Source organism: Passer domesticus, chromosome 2, assembly GCF_036417665.1.
Source record: "Passer domesticus isolate bPasDom1 chromosome 2, bPasDom1.hap1, whole genome shotgun sequence".
Lineage (NCBI taxonomy): Eukaryota > Metazoa > Chordata > Aves > Passeriformes > Passeridae > Passer > Passer domesticus.
In genome coordinates, this window is record NC_087475.1 from 83,109,496 (window position 1) to 83,131,383 (window position 21,888).

Sequence of the window (21,888 nt, forward strand, 5' to 3'; positions counted from 1 at the left end):
AGCAGCCCGTCAGCGGTGAGGAAGGGCGGTGCCAGCCAATCGGGGGCCGCTGTGGTGAAGGGCGAGCCAATGGCGAGCCGCGCAGGCGGGGCGCCAGCCAATCAGGGCGCGTCCGGCGGACAAAAGGGCCTCTCCAAGGCGCCGGCCCTTCTCCTGAGCACAATTTCACATGACGCAACGGCTGCGGGAAGCGGTTCGCGAGCCGTGCCCGCCGCCGCCATTTTGTGAGCGCGGAGACTGAGCCGGCGGCGGCCCCGAGGAGCGGCGGCACCGGCAGCGCAGCCAGCGGGAGCCTCAGCGTGGAGGATGCGGTAGAGGAGCCCAGCGGCAGCGGCGGGGGGGCGGCATCGGCATCGCTCGGCGGCGGCTGCGGGGATCGCGGGGAGGGGGCTGTCGGTCGGTGGGTCGGGTCCTGGTCGGAGCAGCATGTCGGCCCCGGAGAGCAGCGCTGGCAGCAGCGAGGCCCGGGAGGACGCGTGCCGCGACTACCAGTCGTCGCTGGAGGACCTGACGTTCAACAGCAAGCCGCACATCAACATGCTGACCATCCTGGCCGAGGAGAACGTGCCCTTCGCCAAGGACATCGTCTCCCTGATCGAGGCGCAAATCGCCAAGGTTTTTATATTCCACCGACTACTACTCCTACCTATACTGCTGGGGGGACCGGCCGGGGCAGCGGGGTAGGGCGGCCTGGGGGCCCGCAGGACAGGCGGGGGGAGCCGAGCGGCGGAGGCGGTTCAGGGGGACACGGCAGGGCCGGGGGACGAGGGGGCCCGAGGGTCGGGAATGGGGGCGAGAGAGAAGGGGAGAGGCTCGGGCGGGGTGGGCACGGCGGGGCCGGGGCTGCCGGGGCTTAGGAAGTAGTGCCGGGCGGGGGGGGTGTTGGTAGTGAGGGGGCGAACAGAGAGAGCAGGATTTGGCCGGAGTTGGGGAGGCCGGGGGTGTAGGAGGCCGGGGGTCGCCGTGGGGGAAACAGGCGGAGGAGGGAAGCGTGTCCCAGCTGGGATCAGGGAGCAACGGGGCGAGGCGGCGGGCGGGGGCTCCTCCTTCCATCGCGAAGCTTAAGGGTGCCGCTGCTGCTGCTTCTACTCCCCCATGGCACAGGGAGCAGGGGACTCGAGGGAGGGGAGCAGCCCCCACGCCAGCCTGTTGGGAGTAGGGAGGGGTTTGGGACTCGGCCCAGGAAGAGCTGAGGGAGGAGGGCAGCGTGGCTCGCGCTGGGAGCCCCGCGTAAATGGCAGGCACAACATGGCGGCCCGGCCGTGACTGGGCAGCTGCACTTCCTCGCCCTTGGAGCGGGGCTTTCCCCCGACGTGCAGCCTGGATTCGGTGTCCGAATCTGGTGACTAAACCCTTGCATTTAGGCGATTTCTACCGTAGGTGGATGCTGCAACCATTAGAGAGGACCTGAGCGGGGAGACCTCGTGGAGAGTGGGGTTTTTCTTGGGGGGTGGTCTAAAAGGAAAATAAGGTTAAGTTTCCAGAACGCAAATTGTCCGCCACTGAAGGGCTAAGTATAGTGACCTTTAAGTATAAGTTGAAGCTATTTCCCCAGTGTAAGTTAAAGCTGTTTCCCCAGTGCGGTCCCTGTGAGAGATTAATTGAGGGGTGGAGGCTCCCTTATATCGTAAAAAAGTTTGTGGGTGAAAGGTGATCATCTCTTTCGGTTAGAGAAGTGTGTGTGGTGGTGATGGGGGTTGTTTTTGCTTTGCCTCGCTAGAGAAAATTCCCTAGGCTTGGGATAATCTATTTGGATTTCAGGTGGTCTGTGCCCCGAGCAGCGCTAGCGTTGTGTGCGTATTTTATTTTGGCTAGAGAAGTTTATTAGTTGAGGATGTGGTAGAAGAAATTCTCCTTGACTGTAGAAACTGCAGCAGCCTGTAGGATCCTAACATGGCGTCTGAAAGGCACATGATATAAAAAGGGAAAGAGGAGGCTCCCTCTGAGCCCAGCCCAGGCAGTTGCTGACATCAGTCAGCCGCTGTACATGCATGGGGGTTTGCAGCACCTTTTTAGCGAGCATTTTAGAAGCAAAGGGTTCTTCTTTCAATCCCCCACCCTCCTATTCGTGCCAGCCACCCCTCCCCCGTTGTTTCCCTTGCTCCCTCTGATCTCAGGTGTTAAAAGGCTTTTTTCTTTGGCTTTAATCGTGGTTTATAATGGTGAGAATTGTACTATCTAATGATGGGGGCGGGAAACATCTTTTAAGGTACTTAATCTGTCTTTCTATCAATGCAGGATGTCTTTAGTGTGCCACAGACCTCTTCCAGTCTAGTTTTAAATGCTGCCAGTGGCTGAGTTTTGCCATTCCTTGGGGAGGTGACCTCATAATCTTATAGCTCTCACCATTATATCTCCTAAAGGGCAGTGGATGTGTATAAAATGATTTGTGATGAATAACAATGCTGTCAATTTTTTTTTTTTTAATTTCTGGGTGATTCAGAACCTGCCCTGAAGTGTGGGGGTTTTTTAAAGGATGTCTTAAAACCTGTATCAATGGTTAGTTTTGCCTAGTTACTGTTTATGACTGTAGTTTATTCAAGGCAAGTTTTTAGTTGTTTCTGGGAAAGTGATCTCCTTTACTAAGCCACTTTTAAAAAGTGTTGCCTGGAGACAGTTTGTTTAGTGTAAAACTTGAGTGGTCTGCTTTACGATTTAATAAATGGTTCTGAAATGTGTGACTGGTATTATAAAGTTTGTAAATAAAAAGTGTGAAATATGTATTTGTCTTTTTATTTACCATTGTATAGTGCAGAGTTTGTTTCCGAGACCCATTTTGTATACAAAGTTGCTTTTTTCTTTTTTTTTTAACAAATTTTTTCACAAGTTTGTGACTTGGGGTTGAATTGCCAGATATTATTTTAAACTTGAAATCTTTTAGGAAACTAATAAAAAAGAGCCACACATTTCCAACAATAGCTTTCCTACGTTATTTGAAGGATCAGTGGGAGTTTTGTAAAGAAGTCTTTAATATTATGCTGAGCTCAGAGTTAGTGTTCTTCTGCGTTCTGGTGATTATGCGGCGCCTCCCTGCCTTTTGATTAGGGTCGTGTGGGCATCTTTCTTGCTTGGGGTGCTGCAGAGACCTCCTGGAAACAAAATGCATTCTGGTGTGGGATTCCCTTTTGTGGTTATTGCAATACGTGCTAGGTACCTTGACATAATAAACACTTCCAGAAGAGAAGAGTTAAATATTCCAACCGTATGTTAAGTCACGTTTATTAAAATGCGACACCTGAGTAGCTTACGTTTGGAGCAGGGTCCGCTGCTGAGCTGCTAATTGCGCTCCATGGTTGGAAGTCGCTCCCTTACCTAGATGATGGTGTTTCTGTGTGTGATTGCTGTAACAGTCTGATGCATGATGAAAGGGACAGTTAAACTTCTTCCAGTGCTTTTGCTACTAATGCTTCCCCAGCATCTCAAACTTCCAGCTTAGCCGAGCGTAGTGAGCTGCTTTCCGCATTGGTGAAATGGAAGAATTCAACTTGGGGAGTAGCTCTTGGGCATAGGTACTTCTGGGACAGCTCTTTGTGTCTCTAACACAGCTGACTAAAAGTCAGAAGTGGTGCACTGTCATTTTGTTATAAAAGAAAGCACTCAGAACTGGAGTGTTTCTAATGTGCCATTGTGCAGGCTGCTTCAAAGAAGAAGCCAGTATTCCACAGAAATTTAAAAAAGCTGCAGATCCGCAGTCTTCTGTGTCTGAGACTTAAGTGATGCTTTTTTCTAACACTTGCACATTAGGTTGTTTACAGTTCAGTATGACGTCACAGCGTGAAATTGGCTTCTAATGTGCTGCAATTAGTTTTAGCCAACGTAGCTGGCTTTTTGTCTTTTTATGCACAAAATGCATCACCTGCCTGTTTCTACTTTTTTCCAATATCTTCAAAGGCAGTGACACCCCCTTGCTACCCTCCCACCCAACTAACAAGGAGTTCTGCCCTCTTCAATAATAAGTTTCAGGTTATGGTAAATTAGTCCACTTCTAAGGGTGAGGAAGCCCAATTGCCCATGTAAAAATACTGTTGAGTGAGTGCCCTTCTGCCAGCCACCTAAAAGGGGGAGGAATTGAATTTAAAATGGTGAAGCAGCAGCACTTCACACGTGTCTGGATAATGGTATGGGCCTTCCAAGTAAGGTGTCGTTAATCTAGTAGTCTGTTCTGTTTAAAATGACCAGTGAGTGAAGTTGTTCTGCTTTTATCCAGAGCTTACCAGATGGTGAATGGAACTTAAAGTATTGCAAGTGGATGCTGTTCCCAGGGGTTCATGGTCAACACACACTGTTGTCTTTCATGTCCTCTTCAACAAGTCTCTGTACTTGCTGATGTTTTTTGGAACTTTGCTGTGCCTTCTGCTTTGTGAAAATCACTGGCAGGCATTAAAATCACTTTTCTTGGTCCAGTACTGCTTTCTGTAAATTGGAAGTCCAGGGTCACCACACTTTTATTGCACAAACTTGGTATCAGTTTTGAAAAAGGATTTAAAAAAAACCCCAACCAAAACCAAACAAAAAACCCCCCAAGCCTCCTGTAGCAAAGCTGTGTCCAGAGTTTGAAGACAACCTTCTATGAAAATGGTGGTTGCAGTTCCTGAGCTTGTTTGTGCATTTACCCAGTCGACCAGATGATTGAGTTTTGACTAGATTTTGAACTCTTATTCTGACTGTTTTTTTCGCATGCATTTTGGAAATGAGAACCATCGTCATCTGCAAGTGCCAAGAGAAAATGGGACTCTGTGCTATATCCAGTTGGATTACAGTGAAATAATTGCAACCTTTTCTACATGTAATTTACGAAAAACTGTGATAATCAACGTATAATTTACAGCTACAGAAGTTCACTGACTTGGGCTATTTGCCAGAAGTCTAATTTGTGTTCTGTGAAAACCAGAAAAATCCACCCAGGAGGTTTGAATTATAAATGATTTTTAGAAGTTCCTTGAAGTGCTGACAATGGTTTCGTGCTAAGTTGCTTCCTCAAGGGAAAGGTTACACTCGGTACACTAGCGGCAGTACTGTCTCATGGGCTTCTTTTTTCCTCTTTTTTCCCCCCCTTTTTTCTAAAGCTTTGACACACAACCTAAGGTGTTCCTTTTTTTTTTTTTTGGTGATAGACCCACTGCATTATACTTTGAACTGAGTGTCCATTTTTCAGATTAAGTTTTTGTGTAAACAAAAATCCCAAACCAAATCCCTTGGTATGTATAGTGGCAACCAAAAAGAGAGGTCTGTATTTCTGGGATTGGTAATCCCTTTATTTGAAAAGGTTAAAGTATGTTTTTGTTGTACTAAACTTCTCAGTTTCTTCTTATTACTCCAGGCTCCTGCATCAGAGAAGCTACCCGTTATGTACCTAATGGATTCCATTGTCAAGAATGTGGGAAGAGAGTATCTCACAGCATTTACTAAAAACCTAGTTGCAACATTTATTTGTGTATTTGAAAAGGTATATACACTTTCAGAAAAGTACTGTATTCTAAGCAAAGTTTGTTCCTGGTAAAATAAGTACGTGATTTCAGGTTTGGGTTTTCTTGTGTGGTGAACTATACAAATTGATTGGTTTTTATAAATCTGTACTGTGAAAGATTATTCCTTCTGCTATCAAGCATGTTAAGTTAGCTGAAAGTTGCAAAGTATTACTTAATTTGGTGTGTAAACATCAGTAGCTTTCCTGTCCAGGCAAGATTTTACTAACAGGATCTTGACTGTTGATGGCTTAACTGGATGGACTTTTTATAATGCATAGACCAGTTAATTATGAATCATTGGTTTAATTTTAAGATAGTTAATAGTCCTTATGCCAAAAATAGACTGAGAATTGTTTTTCTGTGGATTTCTCTAAGCCTCACTCTCTTGTAGTTAATTTGTTTGATTTACATAATTCACATTGTGTAGAATGAGTGCTTAAACTCAAGAGGGAGTAGCACTGACACTTGGTTCTCTTGGTGGTCTGTCAGCTGAAAAAAATGCTGTGACTGTGTGAGAGAAGGACCTTAAAATGTGTGACTGTATTATAAAAGTTTTCATTTAATTCAACATTGGAAGCTGCTGCCATATCTTTTAATTCTGGCTTCACTGGCTTAATCTTGAAGCCTAGTGAAGTAATTGTGCGTACTCCTCAGTGAGAAAAGATTATCAAAGTCCAGGTTTTGAAAGGCCAGACTTGAATGGGTTTAAGTTGGATCAGAAAAGAAGGGTTAACTTCTGTGGTTTCCTGTATGTTAGAAGAAAGTGGTGTTCCATAAGAATGAGATGAATGAAGCTTCTGCATATTTATCATTACATATCAGTGAGGATCTGAAATCCCAGTACGCTTTATATATGGTTTTCAGATGTAAAGTGTGTGATGAAGTAAGGAATAGATTGTGATCGTGACTGTAGAAGATTTAAACTCCTGTGTGTAGAGCAGATAGAGATAGATTTACTTGGTTTTTTGGTGTTATATTGTGAATGCTCTTGTACGAGTTGCATTTAAAGTTGCAGCTGAGTGAAGCTCTGGATAATAACTCATCTTCAGAGTTTTATATGTTAACTTGCTAGTAACGTAGCTAGAACTATTCATGTTTACTAATTATATGTGTAAAGTGGCAGTAATTTCTACTAGCTTAGTTGGTTAAAGATGTGTGTAGAATTCCAGCACAGGCATTGGGTTTTATCAGTAAATGGTCACTAAGGTTATCTTTAAACACTTGAAGTCAGAACTGTTTGCTTAGTCATTCCTGCACATTTTTGCAGTGAACTTCAGTGAAGCCTCTCATGGGAAAGTGTATAGAGGCATCATCCCCCAATTACTATGTATGAATTACTTTTATTGAAGCTCCTGCTTTTACCCAAAAAGAACCTCCAAACTTTCCAGAATATTCTATGTCATCTGCTAATGGCAGCACAAATCATCTACACAGGCAATGCTTAATGATTGAATTGGGATTTTGAAATTTGACAGCTGCATGTATTTTGTCCTTTAATATTTTTATTTATTGTTTAATTGAGCCAAGTTATGAGATGAACTGAATTTTGCTTTATTGTAAATTTCTAATTTAGCTGCCATAAAATAGTCCAATTGTTTGTAAAGAGATAAAATGGGCTTCTGGTCCTACAAGTACATTTGATCTGTGACTCATACATAGATGGGTCTAATTCTGCAGCTGAACTGAAATAGTAATTGACTTCATTTTATCTAATACTCATTTTATTGCATTTGTTGGAAAAAATCCTTCAGTGACTAAACAGCTGAGCAAAACACCTTTTTTTCCATCCAGTTTGTTTTTTCTTGATTTGTTTGTCGTTGTTATACTCCGGCACAAACACTTGAATGATGTATTGTCTCAGAGGCGGTTGCCTTTCAATACTTTTGTTACTGTATTTTTTTCCACAGAAGTTGGGCCAGTAAAATGAGAATTTTGCTAATGGAAAAGTTGAAAGAAAATTCTCAGAGCATGGTAATACACAATAAAATCTTCAAATGGCCTTGAAACAATTGCACCTTTGAGCTTCTGTTACTGATCCCACTGATAGAGATGTGTTGTCTGCACTGCTTATAAATTCTGTGTAGCAAGTTCAGTATGTTGAAATGGCAAGATAGAAATAGGAAATGAATGAAATCTTAAGTTCTACAGAAAAGTTTAAGAAATTGTTCTATATTAACTTAACAAGCCATAGAATTGTTTTATTGTTTTAGGTGGATGAAAATACTAGGAAAAGTTTATTTAAATTACGCTCCACATGGGATGATATTTTTCCTTTGAAGAAACTATATGCACTTGATGTCAGAGTCAACTCATTAGATCCTGCCTGGCCAATTAAACCTCTGCCCCCAAATGTGAATACTTCTAGCATCCATGTGAATCCTAAGTTTTTAAATAAATCGGTAAGTTTTCCTGCCTTCTGGAAGAACAGATGGTAATACATGTAGTTTTCATTGTTTGTGTGCTGCCTTTTTGACAATTTAGAATATTAAGAATTAATTATCTGACCTTTGTAAACAGGTAAGAGAAATTTATAAATTCAGAATATTTGAAGGGTTTGTTTTTTTAATTTACTAATTGAATTCTAGGTTTTGGAACATTGAGGAATTGATATTAAATTCCCTACACCTGTCAAAGCAGGCAAATCATAGTGGGACAAAAAACTTGCAGTTTATAACTTCTGTATGATCCAGTCCCTGTACTGAATCATGATAACACTGAAAGGAGATGGATTTAGTTGATTTTATTAGGATTTTAAATGTAACTTTTCTTTATTTTGTTTTTAGCCAGAGGAATCTAATGCACCTACCTCTGCTGTCACTTCTGGTGCCTCTACTCCTCCAGCTGTTCCTGAAATACAAAAGAATTTGACACAGGAGCAACTGATAAGGCAGCAATTGCTTGCAAAGCAAAAACAGTTGTTAGAACTTCAGCAAAAAAAACTAGAGCTGGAGCTGGAACAGACTAAAGCACAGTTGGTGAGTAGGATAGTTGATAAAACTTTCATAGTTGGGGTCTCTCTTTTGGAGAGTACAAGTACATTGGCTTTTTACTCAGGGAAGTGTAGCTATTTTAGGACTACTACAGCAATGCAAGGTGAGCTGGTAATCCTGAACAGTTTTTGTGGTCTTGAAATCTTAAGTATTACACTGAAATGTAAAAAAAAAAAAAGAAAAAAAGTGGAATTCTTGTGGTTGTTTTAATCTCTCTTCAGAATGATACCTGACTGATGTTCCTCTTGAAACTGACAGTGAACTGGGCTATTTTCAAATGTTTGTTCCCAAAGAACAAGGGAGCCTGATTGTAAGCAAAGTTGGTTCCTTGGTTGGCAGTAGTTGGAAGTCTTGCTGTATTGGCAGTTGATAATACAAAATAAAGCATCTTTGAACTGAAGTGTGAAAATAGGATACTTGGCAGCTGAGTTGCCTAGAGCATGTGGAATATATAGGAAAGCTAGCACTGTAATTTGAACATGTGCCAAAATTACATATTTTGCAATATTTGCTTTATATATTGATCTTGCACTGTGTTTTATTTTGATTTGTAATGGTGATGCATTATTTTAGTGCTTATAATTAGCAATTAGTGGGTCAATTTCTGTTCAATGGCTGAAGCTCATAACTTTGAAGACATGGCTATTACAGTTTTGGTTTCAAGACAGAGTATTGGCACCTCTGGGTAGGAGTTGTGGCATACAGATTAATACTGGATCTTTTTCCAATTTCAGGCTGTATCTCTTAGTGTTCAGCAGGGATCATCTAGTATAGCTTCAGTTCCAGCACCTTCCAAGCAACACGTGTCTCCCACACCTCATATGACAGTTAAACCACCTCATCAGACTGCTGCGCAATCTGAAAAAAACAAACCATCCCCAAGTCCTCCACTTCATGATATCAAAATAGTGAACAGGGATCCTCGGCTTAATAGGATGGGTCAACATTCTTCTCATACTAAAGATCAATCTCACAGGAAAGAATTTTCACCGAGTGTGACCAGTCAGTCTGAGACCAAGGGAAACAAAACAGCACAGGCTGAAAAACAGAACTCAACGAAGTCAGAAAAATCAAAAGCAAGTGAAAAAACACAGAAGAAAGAACTTGAACAGTCCAAAGCAAAGTCTAAATCGCCATCCCCTTTGAAAAATAAGCTGCCTGATACTAAAGACAGTAAAAACCAGGAATGTGAAAGTAGTAAGGCTTCTGACATCAGTAAGCGGGATCCAAGACTGAAAAGACATCTTCAAGATAAGTCAGAGGGGAAGGAAGAGGAGGTCAAAGAAAAGAGGAGAAGTACAGAGAAGAAGGAAAAAGAGGAGCATAAGACAAGTGAACATAGACCAGTGGGGAGCAGAAATAAAGTGATTAACGGTGCTGTTCAAAAACAAGACACAACTACAGAGGAGTCAGAAAAACAGGGTGGGAAACAAGGAAGATCAAGTAGTAGAAAACGGTCACGATCACGCTCTCCTAAGGCAAGATCACCATCTACACACTCTCCAAAAAGACGAGAGAGGAGATCACCTAAAAGAAGACTTCGGAGTTTATCTCCTACTTCATCAACTCCTAAAATTGGAAAGATACGTCAGATAGGCCCTAAGCAGTCTCATGTTGAGGAAGGCACACAAGCAGCAAGAGATGAAAGAAATTCTAATAAGAGAAATGTTAAACAAGAGGTGCGTGATCCAAGGAGATTGAAAAAAGCCCAAGAAGAAAGACCCCAAGAGACAACCACCCAGCATTCTGCAAAAGCATCTCCAGATCCAAAGGAGAATGCAGAAAACTGGCAGGGATCCAAATCAGGCAAGAGGTGGAAATCTGGTTGGGAAGAAAGCAAAAAGTAAGTTACTATCTCTTAAACAACTTCTGTGTGAAGTCAGTGGAAATTCTCCTGTTGGCTTCAGTATAGTTGACTTGGAGAGGCAGTGTTCAGATTGTTAATATTGATAGGTTTGATTTGTTTCTACTAGTGAAATACCTAGGTGATGCATATTTAGATTCTAAAGGTGATAGCAATGTTTTGCCATGATCAGTTCTAGTAGGAACCATTACATCCTGAATAATGAATAATCTATATTTTACATATATTCTTGTTTTCAGCTCACAGCAGAATGATGAACACCAAGCACTTGTTAAATCCCCTCACCAAAGACATCGGGAAAACTGGCCTGCTGGTAAAGGAATTCTATCACCCCGAGCACCAAAGCAGCAGCATCGGTTAAGTGTGGATGCCAATTTACAGATTCCCAAAGAATTGACATCTGCAAGTAAAAGAGAATTACTTAAGAAGGTAATACTAGTACATGTGTCTTCATAGAAGTGTCCCAGGTGTGGGGTTTTTTTCTTGTCTCTTTGGAAGTCTAAATTTTAACTTTACATTACAGGCTAATGACCGCTTGACATCTGGTGAAATAACACAAGATGAGTTTCTCATGGTAGCTCATCAGATCAGACAGCTGTTCCAGTATCAGGAAGGAAAGCACAGATGTAATGTCTGGGATAGCCCTACAGAGGAAAAATGTGGTTTGAAAAAGAAACCTCTTCTATCGGATGCAGAATTAACATATTATGAACATAAAGCTAAACTAAAAAGGACACAAGTTCAGCATTCATTGTCAAGGCTTGATCTGTTGGATCCTGATGATATTTTGGATTATCATATACCTGATGCATTGCTTTCTGGAATAGAATGTGAGCAGGCAAAAGCCAAGCGGGGGGTACAGTTTGAGAGAAAAGAGCCATTTGCAGAAAGATCAAGGAGACACTCTCCTGTAAGTGGCACTACAAGACCATTTGCTGAAAACCTGTCACCGCTTGAGAGTCGACGAAGACTTGAAGACCAGCGTGCTACTAAAGGAGCAAGAGGTTCTGATCCATACGACAGCTGGGGAGAATCGGATGAATTTAGAGATGCTCTCAGACAACAGGGGAAAAGCACAGCAGAGTTCCAGAAAACAGATGGAGATGCACTCTGCAGGTTTGATAATCGTGAAGAGAGGCAGCTTCTTGGGCAAGCTGGTATGTGATTTTACTTTCTTTTGTATCTGTTAAGTAATTGACAATGTATTAGTGAGTGGTTATGTGATTTGTTCTGGGTTTTTTAGGTGTTCGGGAGGAGCCAAGGTCACCATTCACTGAACGTTTCAAAAGAGCTAGGTATGAAGATCCAGAGAAAGCACCATTTCCAGAAAGTCCAGGGTCCAGATTTGGAGGTATTGAAGCAAAGCAGAGGATAAGCGCACTGATGGAAGACAGACCTCTGTTCGATGGCTCACCTAGACCAACTGCTGCAAGGGTTGGGGTAGATGGACAAGGCAGTCCTTTTGTTGATGGTCCTGCTGCTGGTTCAAGTTCCAGAATTGATGGACCAGCTGGACAGGCTGCTATGAGATTTGAGGGGCCTTTGGTGGGGACAGGTGCATCTCAGTTTGATGGACCACTGGCAGGAGCTGGGGGAGCTGGAGCCCTAAGATTTGATGGGCCCCCAGGGCAGCTGGCAGGGTCCCTGAGATTTGAAGGACCCCCAGGCCAGGTTGGTGGAGGAGGTCCGCTGCGGTTTGAGGGACCTCTTGGGCCTTTGAGGTTTGAGGGGCCTGCAGGGCAACCTGTAGGTGGTGCTAGATTTGAAGGTCCTGGAGTTGGTCTCAGGTTTGAGGGTCCTCATGGTCAGCCTACAGGTGGTCTCAGGTTTGAGGGACCTCATGGTCAACCTATGGGGCCTCGGGGTCAACCAGGGGGTGGTCTCAGGTTTGAGGGACCCCATGGTCAGCCCTTGGGGCCTCATGGTCAACCAGGGGGTAGCCTCAGGTTTGAGGGGCCACATTTACAGCCGTTGGGGCCCCATGGACAACTTGGAGGTGGCCTCAGATTTGAGGGGCCACATGGTCAGCCCATGGGGCCACATGGGCCATCAGGTGGTGGGCTCAGGTTTGAGGGACCACATGGACCATCGGGTGGTGGGCTGAGACTGGAAGGACCACGTGGTCAGCCAGGTCTAGGTCCTAGGTTGATTGATGGACCAGTACACCAGGGAGCTGGTGGACTTAGATTTGATGGTCCTCTTGGTCGGGCTGGTCCGAGATTTGATGGATGTCATGGAGCTGGATTTGATGGTCAGCCTGGACAGCTGTCTCTCCTGCAAAGATTTGATGGAATTCATGGACAGCCTGGTCCAAGGTTGGCACCTGGCCAACAGGCACAAGCAAGATTTGAAACAGCCATACCTCAAAGATTTGATGGACCTCACCAGCCAGCCTCTAGGTTCGACTTGCCCCTTGGCCTTCAGGGTGCACGTTTTGAAAATGTAGCTAACCATCCTGCCTCAAGACTAGAAATGTCACCATATGGACAAGGTGGTCCGTTTGTTGAGCATCCTGGCCAGGGCTACAATGGACCGGCTCATGGAATGCAGTTCCAGAGACCTGATATATTTGATGGTTCACCCGGACCAAATTTCAATGGGCCAGCTGGCCCAGGAGCACAGAGCTTCCCACTGAGAGCAGCTGGACATTACTTCGAAGAAAAAGGTCTCCAGGGTCCTCAATACGGAAATTTCAGTAATATGCCAATGGGAGGTAGTCAGGTAAGAGCTGATTGCATCAAATACTTTGCTTGCAGAAATTTCTTTTTTAGAGAATTAGCGGGATTTCTTCCTGTAAAAATGGAATATTTTTCTAAGGAATTGACAGGCTGAGAGTCACTTTCAAACTAAAAAAAAAATCACTAGATAATTTAAGAAGGACATGCATTGCTCTGTTTCAATAATATTTTTTTAAGGATCGGACAAAATACTGGATCTTTGCAATCACTTCATAGTTCAGAATATGTCTTTGAAATAATTATTTTCAATATTAGAACAAAACCAGGTAATTGGAAGCTTTTGGTATTCTCACTAAATTTCAACAAAAGCGAATTCTATATAAAGTATGAAAGATAATGTGATTACATGATACATTATTAATTTTTATAAGAGGTGTGAAGTTAGACTGGACCAAAATAATTGTCTTTTTGCAGCTGTACTGGTTACAAGCCAGTTTTAGAGAGATACCCATAACTCGGGGGAATTGAGGAAGATAGGGCCATTGTTGAACTCAGGTGCTCGACTGCATTTTTCTCTTTTAAAATTCTCTTGGCACCATCTTCTTTGTCAGTTCAGTTGTCTTTGCTGTTGCCTCTTGGAAGTGCTGTCTTCAAAATGAGTAAATAGAACTTTACAGTGATGAAACGGATGTAATTTCTTGCAGTAGATTAGAGATTTTAAAAAGCATTTTTAATTTTGGGGGATAAAAAGTGAATGTGAAGAGTTAACTGATTGTACAAAAGCAGGTAATGTGTTCTGCAGACCTCTGATGGGATAAAATCTTAAACAGTGTGTAAATCCTGAAAACAACCAGTTAGGAAAAACCTCCAAGCATTTTTATTACAAATGTGTTATAAAGACTTGTTTTTCTACCTATAGCTTACTGTAGCGGATGTGTTGAAAAGTCTTGCTTTCAAGATGTGTGTCTGTACTAAATGCTGGTGCAGTTTCTGATAAGAATTAACTGTGGCATTTATTAATAGACATTTACAGGTTACTTGAATTTCTTGAGGAGCTCTATTTTGGTGAACATGAGCAATTTAAAAGGAAGTGCTGTTTGGAAAATGTGATTGTTAAGTAGAAGGAAAGGTTTTGAAGGTATTGTGGTAGGGTTGTTTGTTTGTTTGTTTTAATATTAGGCAAAACAAGGATGTGGTCTGAATTTTCCTAGTGGGAAATTAAAATGGGAGAAAGGTCATATAGTTATTTGTGGTCTTTTTCAAACTGACATGGTTCATTCCTGGAAGGAGTTCAGTATATGTGAAATGATTGAGAAATATCTAGAAGTTAATAATGAAATGTGAAAAGTAAGTTTATACTCACGTTATTATACAAAGAATTACATAAATGTTTACTTTCACAGGTTTCTCTCATGTCTGCTCAACCTTATGGCCAAGGTCAGCAGTATTTGCCAAATCCTGGAAGTTTTGTCCAGAACCCTGCAGGTGTGTTAACAGCAGAATTCCTTTTATTTCTTTTGGATTGTTTGTTTGGTGGTAGCCACAAAAATGACATTTTTTTAATGTCCTGATTTACTGGGTCTGTGTGGATTAAGGGAAGCCTCCTCAGTGAAGTGTCTGTGTAGATACAGTGTCTGTAGCACCTTCATCTCTTAAGGAGCTTTTCTCAAACACTGGAGGCTTTTGGTAGTTTTCATTAACCTTGTGGTTTGGGTATAAAGTTGTGCTGAAAAAACAAACAAATGTTTTGATCTGTTTTTCTGGAAGGCGTCAGTCTGTAGGTCTAGCTTGCTGTGCTGGGGTGTGCAAACATTGCAGTGTATGAATGGTTAGTAGTGAAAAACTTCAATAGCATCGTGGGAGGTTATAAACTAGGTGATAAAGTGGATTGAGTGTGGGGAAATACCTAAGTATGAATCCAGGATAGTACTGCATTTCAAGAATCACCATCAAGTAGAGATCTGTGTATGGGCAACCAGCTTAGATAGCACTTCAGAATACATTATGAAGGAAGGGAAAATCTTGTTACAAAGATTCCCTGTTTCAAGGGAAAAAAATTAGCCAAACACTAGATAAAGCAGAGAATTGGTAAATAATTTGTAACAAAAAATGAAATAAATGGGAAGCAGCAGGAAAATGGTGTTGTGAAATACACAGGTAAAAGTGAAGTAGATTTCTGATGCTAACCTTTTGCTGCCTTAATGTCTATATTCTTCCTCAGGAGCCCTTTCCCATTCATATCCTGATAACCACCTTGGACAGGTTGATGTGAATGAATTGTTTGCTAAACTGCTGAAAACAGGAATCCTCAAATTGTCTAAAACTGATTCCACGTCAGCACGTATGTAGATTTATTATGTTCTGTCAAGTTTATCCACAGCTCAGGTGTAAATCTGAGTATACAGACTTCTGTGAATTCCTGTATAGGTTTTTTTAAATGGAACCCTATTTTTGGGAAGGAATTTAGTGTACGTGATTGAGTAAATTCTTAGTATCTTGTTTAATTTACATTTCAGCTATCTAGAGCAGTCAGTTTTGTCTTTGGTGCTGTGTTTTTGTAACTTGTTCTTGATTATAATCAGGGTCTTTCCATCTTCTGAAATATTTCTGTATCTGTGAAGACTGAATTTTAATGCCAAACACTGAGGTGAAATATGTTTTCCTCAATTGAAATTCTGGCTTATTTTCTTTTATGCTTTTTTTAAAATGGTGTCAGAAGATAACTGATTTAGCTCCTACACACTTGTGTTTGACCATAGTCAGATTGTATTAATAATGTTTGAAAAAAACCAACCTTTAGGAAGACATAATTTCTTTCTGTTGATGTACTGAAATTTTGATAAAATAATATCTTAATGTTTTCTAGAAGCAAATGAAGCATCGTCCCAGCCGAATGCTGAAGAAGAAGATGATGATCAGAATGAAGATCAAAATGTTCCAGACCTCACTAACTTCATAGTCGAAGAACTTAGACAGTGCGTATAGTAGAATGGGCTTCCCGTAGTAATAGCAACGTGGCAGTAGCTACATAGTTCATCCAGGACAGTTAAAAGCTTTAAAAATATTATCTGTCACTTTGTGGTTCTGAGGAGGTTAAACCTGCATTGTTTGATGTCAGCCTTGTTGAAGTTGAGAAAGGAAAAAGACAGAAATTTAATGTGGAAAGCTTAGCTTTACACAAAGGTGTGTGTTGTTACTTCAGCACTAAGGTTGTGATAGGCAGTGAAGCCCAGGCCTGGGCTGCATCAAAAGCTGTGTGACAAGGAGAACAGGGGAGGTGATTCTCACCCTCTGCTCTGGTGAGACCCCACCTGCAGTGCTGCTCTGGGGCCCCAACACAAGGAGGACATGGACCTGTTGGGAGTGCCTCCAGAGGAGGCCATAAAGATGATGAGAGGGCTGGAGCACCTCTGCTGTGAGATAGGCTGAGTTGGGATGGTTTAGTCTGGAGAGGAAACTGCTCCAGGGAGGCCTTACTGTCGCTTTCCAGTACCTAAAGGGGACTACAAGAAAAGCTGGAGAGGGGCTTTTCACAAGGCCATGTAGTGATAGGACAAGGCAAATGGCCTCAGGCTGGAGAACAGATTTGCTGTGGATAGTAGGAAGAAATTCTTTACTTGAGAGGATGATGAGGAATAGATTGCCCAGAGGAGCTGTGGATGTCCCAGCCCTGGAAGTGTTCAAGACCAGATTGGATGGGGCCCTGAGCAACCTGGTGGAAGGTGTCCCTGTCCATCGCAGGGGGGTTGGAACTAGATGGTCTTCTACGATCCATTCCAACCCAGACTGTTCTATGATTTTAATTTTACTGTTTGGTGGTAGCTTGTAAAGCTGGGCCAAATGAAGGCATTGCTATTTGTGCATCATTAGGTGAGAAAAACTAGTAGGAATGAGACACAACACTAGCATGTTTCTCATGAATTGCTAATAAGAAGAGCCCATTGTTTTTTGAATGTTTAAGTTGATTGTGCTATGAAAATAGGATGAAATGTAGTCATATTGTGTACTTTTAACTTGGAGCAGATCCGTGCTTTTTCCCTGCTACTGTAGGCAAATGAGACATTTTACTGAGAAACTTCTTTTTAAAGAAGTGCTAAGATTTTTCTCTGTTTTTGTAGGCGTTATGATAGTGTTATAAATCGACTGTACACTGGAATTCAGTGTTACTCCTGTGGAATGAGATTCACTACTTCACAGACAGATGTTTATGCAGATCATTTAGATTGGCATTATCGCCAGAACCGGACGGAAAAAGATGTTAGCAGAAAAATTACACACAGGAGATGGTACTACAGTTTAACAGTAAGTAATGTATTATTTGTGTGGGTAAATTACAGGCTGGGTTCTGTGCTTTATTCCTGCATGTGCTGTAGGATTGCAGTGGAAATCTGCATTGTCACAGGAATTGGTTGTGATAAACAGTGATGTCTTAGATACTTCAAGTGGTCCACAAATGCCTGTCAGAATACAAAAGACAATTGTGTGATGGACAATAAACAGTTTAAAGCTGCTTACTGCACTGTTTTCATTCCATTGTGAATGAAATTTGAAGGATAGTGATTTTTTTGGTAAAAGTTTTTGAAGTGTTGCATTGTGAGAAAGAGTACACTGTGCTAATGCTGCATGTGGGAAATATTTCAGTTTTAACAAAGTAACATTAAATATGATGCTTTGGGATGTCTGAATGAGAATGAACACTTTCCTTAGGACTGGATTGAATTTGAAGAAATAGCAGATCTAGAGGAGCGTGCTAAAAGCCAGTTCTTTGAAAAAGCTCATGAAGAGGTTGTGTTGAAGACACAGGAAGCTGCCAAAGAGAAGGAGTTCCAGAGTGTCCCAGCAGGACCAGCTGGAGCAGTGGAGGTAAGTTTCAGCTTGCCAGATAGCAAGAATCTAGTTTTTCAAAGGCTTGTACTGTATTCTTGTTACTAAACATAGGATTTGTACTTGGGCCTTTGTGTAGCCCCTCCATAGATTGTGTATTTGTGTATGTAATGGTTGCTTCCCAGGGGCAGGAGTAGTAGAAACTTGTAGTTAAAAAAATCTGCAGCCATTGGTACTATGTGGTTTTAGCAAAATTGAAATGGGCAAAGTGTGTTAATTTGTTAAATGTTTATGTAGAGAAAATAACGTAAGCAATTTGTCCTTTGGTTGTTTGTCATTCAAATAACTGCAGGATTTACTGGGTTTTTGGTACTTTCAAACACAAAAATTTCTTTTTTGGTAACAGATAGGTTTTAGAAGAAATACCACAAATTGAAAGTAACCAGTAGACCTGTATTTTGGTAGCCGAATTTGTGGCGTAATCAAATACAAATGTTAGAATTACAGTTTAGTTTTACGTGCTAAGTTTTTAAGAAACTATGAAACTAGAAAGGCCTTTTTTTAAATTTTAAAAAAGCACCTTTTGTGCTTTATTCTCTGGGTTGATACTTTTTCACAGAAGTACTAAAAAATTTCTGCCTTGTTTGACTTGAAATTGCAGGTTTAGGGGGAAGAATTAAGATATTGCCCGAAATAAAACTAGTTAAATCACTGTAATGGATTGTCTTACATGACAGTAAGACAGCATTACACTGTTACAAAGTGTTTTGCAGACTAACTAGCTAAAGGAGTAAAGCTTACGTTTCTCAAGTGACAAAGAGTATTCAGGGCCAGAGGGTGATCCTTTCTCTGTCTGCAAACCGTACTCAATTTTTAATTAAGGTTCACTTATTATTAAAGTGATTTTTAAAATGTGGAGGAAAGATAATGTTCTAGACTTAGTATACTTGATTTAAAAGAACCTTATTTGACTCCTACTAGATTCTTGAATTTCATGTGTTCAGCAAATTGCAATAACATTATTTATCTGTTATTCCAATAACTTTTCAGAGCTGTGAAATTTGCCAAGAACAGTTTGAACAGTATTGGGACGAGGAAGAGGAAGAGTGGCACTTGAAGAATGCAATCAGGGTAGATGAAAAGGTAATTTGATCTTATTTACATGTGATGCTAATTTATAGTAAAACCCCATAATAATTAAAAAAAAAAAAACAGGAGGAGGTGGCAATTGCTCTTTTTCTCTTATTGTAGTTTTTCTGGCTTCCAAATACATAAATATCTCTTGTCTTTGGAAGTGCCTGAAATCCTGGTGTCATTGTTATGTCCTCACTAGCTCTCCCTTACACTGCCGTGCTGAAAGAAAAATTGATGTCTCTGTATGTGGGTGTAGGTATGGGTTCAGTTCTTTCTGCATGCAGCTGTGCACAGATAATTCCCAGCACTCACCAGGCTTCTGTGGTTCCCAGCACTCACCAGCCTTCTGTATGATAAAATTTCCTAAATAAACATCACAAAATCATGTTGCAGGTATAGTTGACATCATTTTTAGCCTGCTCAGACGATAGTTTCTCTAGATGAATTACATGATAGTGTGTAATAGACACTGTTCAGTTAATTATCAGTGATCCTGCTATAATTTATTTTTATATATTTAAATGTATAACTTTTTTTTTTTCCAGATTTACCATCCATCTTGTTATGAAGATTACCAGAATGTAAGTGACTCCTTCATATTTTTGGAAGCATTTTGCTTTCAGTTTGTTTGCTTCATCTCTTCGCTTTGCAGGGAGCAGATGTGTTCAGAGTGTGCTGCTCATTTCTCTCGCCTAAGACTTGGAGGCCTTGGGCATGGCAAGTTTATAATACAGAATTAACTGAGATGCATTTCTGTTTGTGAGTACCATGACAGCTTGCGTGCCATAAAGCAAAGCCATGGTTTGATGGATTTATTGTGGAGTAAGATGTGTAATCTTAGGAATTTGTAACAATGAAATAGATGGGTATTGATGTGTGTGACATTTTTAATGCTTTGGGAGTTACAATAATTCATGGTAATATGTTAAGCACTTCATCACTGCTTGATGATACTTTTCAAAGGAGTTGGAAAAAAAGTAATGCTGTTAAAAAAAAATATGTTTTCTTAAAAGTTTGTCAAAGTAGAAGTTTGGATTTTGAGTGCCTGAGCATAAACGTATTTGCATTTTGAAAAAAGACAAAAGGAGTAAGAGGCTAAAAATCATTATTTCAGTGTGCTAATGCTACATTGACTTTCACTTTGTAGACATCATCGTTTGATTGCACACCATCTCCCAGCAAGACTCCTTCAGAAAATCCACTAAATATGATGTTGGACATTGTTAAACAAGAAACAGAAGAGTCATGTGACTCACCTAAAATCAAAGAAGAACCTGATGACACCCCTCCTGCCTGTGCAGAAGAGAGCACACCTGCATCTACAGAAATCAAAACAGAACCTGAGGAGTCTGTTTAAATAAACTGCGGTATGATTTTTTTTTTTTTTTAAACAGAAGAGCTGCTGTGTTAATTCTGGAAGGCGAATACTTTTTATATGAATAAAATGTCCAATTGAGGCAGGGCCTCAACTACTGTTTGGTTAATAAATACATTTTTGTATTTGAAATTTCTTATTGCCTGCACAGTTTCAGGTGTCATTGTGTGAAAGTTCTGTAGATGCGTGAAAATTTAATGGTATATGTAAAAAATGTAAAATTTTCACTTGTTGAAATGTAAATTATAAATAAAAGATATTTTTGCTATGTATGGAGTGTAATGTTTATGCACACCATCAAATAAATACAGTGTTTCTTTACTTTTTTCAGTTGAAAATTAATAAAAATTAATGTTTGCTTAATAAGATTCAGAAAAATGAAAGCAAGTCTCTTCCTTCAGTTATCCCATAGGTGGGTTATCAAGGGACGGAGCTTTACAGACAGGCCTAGATTCCTTGTCTTTTTAAAGTTACTTGAACAAGCTTACATATCCAGATGTTTAAAAAAACAATTACAACCACAAAATAATAAAATCCACAGAAAAACTCACAAAAAGACAGTTCTGGGTAGAAGGGGAAAATTTAACCAACCAACCGGAGTGCTTGATTGTGGTGAACACAAGTGCCAACAAAAAAATTAACAAACCAGGATGCCTGGTAGTTAAGATGTTTTTAATGATTTTTTTTTCCATTAGTCAAACACAAATTTAATAAAGCTGAATTTTCTTTACGTTACAGGGGGGAATGAATGTAAGAATGCACATTTGAAACATAGTTAACATTTTCTTTTTTGTTGCTTATGACTGGACTTAGATGGTAAACCAGATATCCTGAGATGTTAATATTTCTTAAATGTTATAAATAAAACTAAGCATATATTTGAGTGTGAGTCTCTTCCTTTCAGTGATGGGTGTGTTTGTGGGAATTGAAATAAAGTTGTGTGTTTCAGCATGCTTTTGATGTTTTATTCACTCTGCTAGATACAGAGTGTATTTTTAACTTGCTGGGAGCAAGACAGAAACACTAAAACTCAGAAAGCAATGTCACAGTCCTAGCAGGTTGTACTTGGGAGTCAGAATTCCCCCTTAGTCTGTAAGTAGAAATAATCAGCAGTGCAGGAGATGTTGGCTGCAAAACCTCCTTTCCATGTTGACAGCCAGGCTTCACGCAGTTTTTAAGATGCGAGTAATACTTTGATTCTTCTGTTAAGGTTGGAGTGTAGTTCTAGATAGCTGTTCTAGATGTAGTTCTAGTGAGCTTGCCCTTTTCTAGGTATGACACTTAAAAATGCTGTTTAATTAGAGACAGTCCAGAGGAACAAAAATTCAGTGGATCAGGGTGGTGTCAGTCCGTACAGTGGTGTGTGTGGCTGCTGTTTGTGTTGTGGGGGTTACTCCTGTGTTAGTTATTGCAACCTCTTCCTGGAGCAGGGATGTAGCCTGCTCCCCTGGCTCAAATATGATTCTTTGGTCCTGGAATATACTGTGAGCTTCTAAATCACACCAACTGAAGCTCAGAAACTGAGCAGAGATATGATGATTTAAATAGGTAGAAG

At 40.9% G+C, this 21,888-nt stretch overlaps 1 protein-coding gene across 2 annotated transcripts; it reads left to right on the top strand.

The window, feature by feature from the left end:
• The first annotated feature begins 162 nt into the window (after positions 1 to 162).
• Positions 163 to 21,216, top strand: PCF11 (PCF11 cleavage and polyadenylation factor subunit). Of its 2 annotated transcripts, XM_064409603.1 has the most exons (17): positions 163 to 615; positions 5,321 to 5,446; positions 7,679 to 7,867; positions 8,252 to 8,443; positions 9,193 to 10,301; positions 10,562 to 10,751; positions 10,846 to 11,479; positions 11,566 to 12,171; positions 12,253 to 13,043; positions 14,404 to 14,485; positions 15,222 to 15,341; positions 15,867 to 15,975; positions 17,119 to 17,302; positions 17,708 to 17,863; positions 18,875 to 18,967; positions 19,504 to 19,539; positions 20,106 to 21,216. In XM_064409603.1, the coding sequence occupies exons 1-17, from the start codon at positions 427 to 429 to the stop codon at positions 20,313 to 20,315; spliced, it is 5,016 nt and encodes a 1,671-aa protein (XP_064265673.1). In that variant the 5' UTR covers positions 163 to 426; the 3' UTR covers positions 20,316 to 21,216. The 2 variants fall into 2 exon arrangements, with proteins under 2 accessions (XP_064265673.1, XP_064265672.1); XM_064409602.1 differs by having other exon boundaries at positions 11,566 to 13,043.
• The last annotated feature ends 672 nt before the right edge of the window (positions 21,217 to 21,888 follow it).

Coding starts and splice junctions, on each gene's coding strand:
- PCF11 (XM_064409602.1), top strand. CDS start 427: ATGTCGGCCCCGGAGAGCAGCGCTGGCAGCAGCGAGGCCCGGGAGGAC. Junction 8,444..9,192: donor AACAGACTAAAGCACAGTTG/GTGAGTAGGATA, acceptor TTCCAATTTCAG/GCTGTATCTCTTAGTGTTCA. Junction 17,864..18,874: donor GACCAGCTGGAGCAGTGGAG/GTAAGTTTCAGC, acceptor ATAACTTTTCAG/AGCTGTGAAATTTGCCAAGA.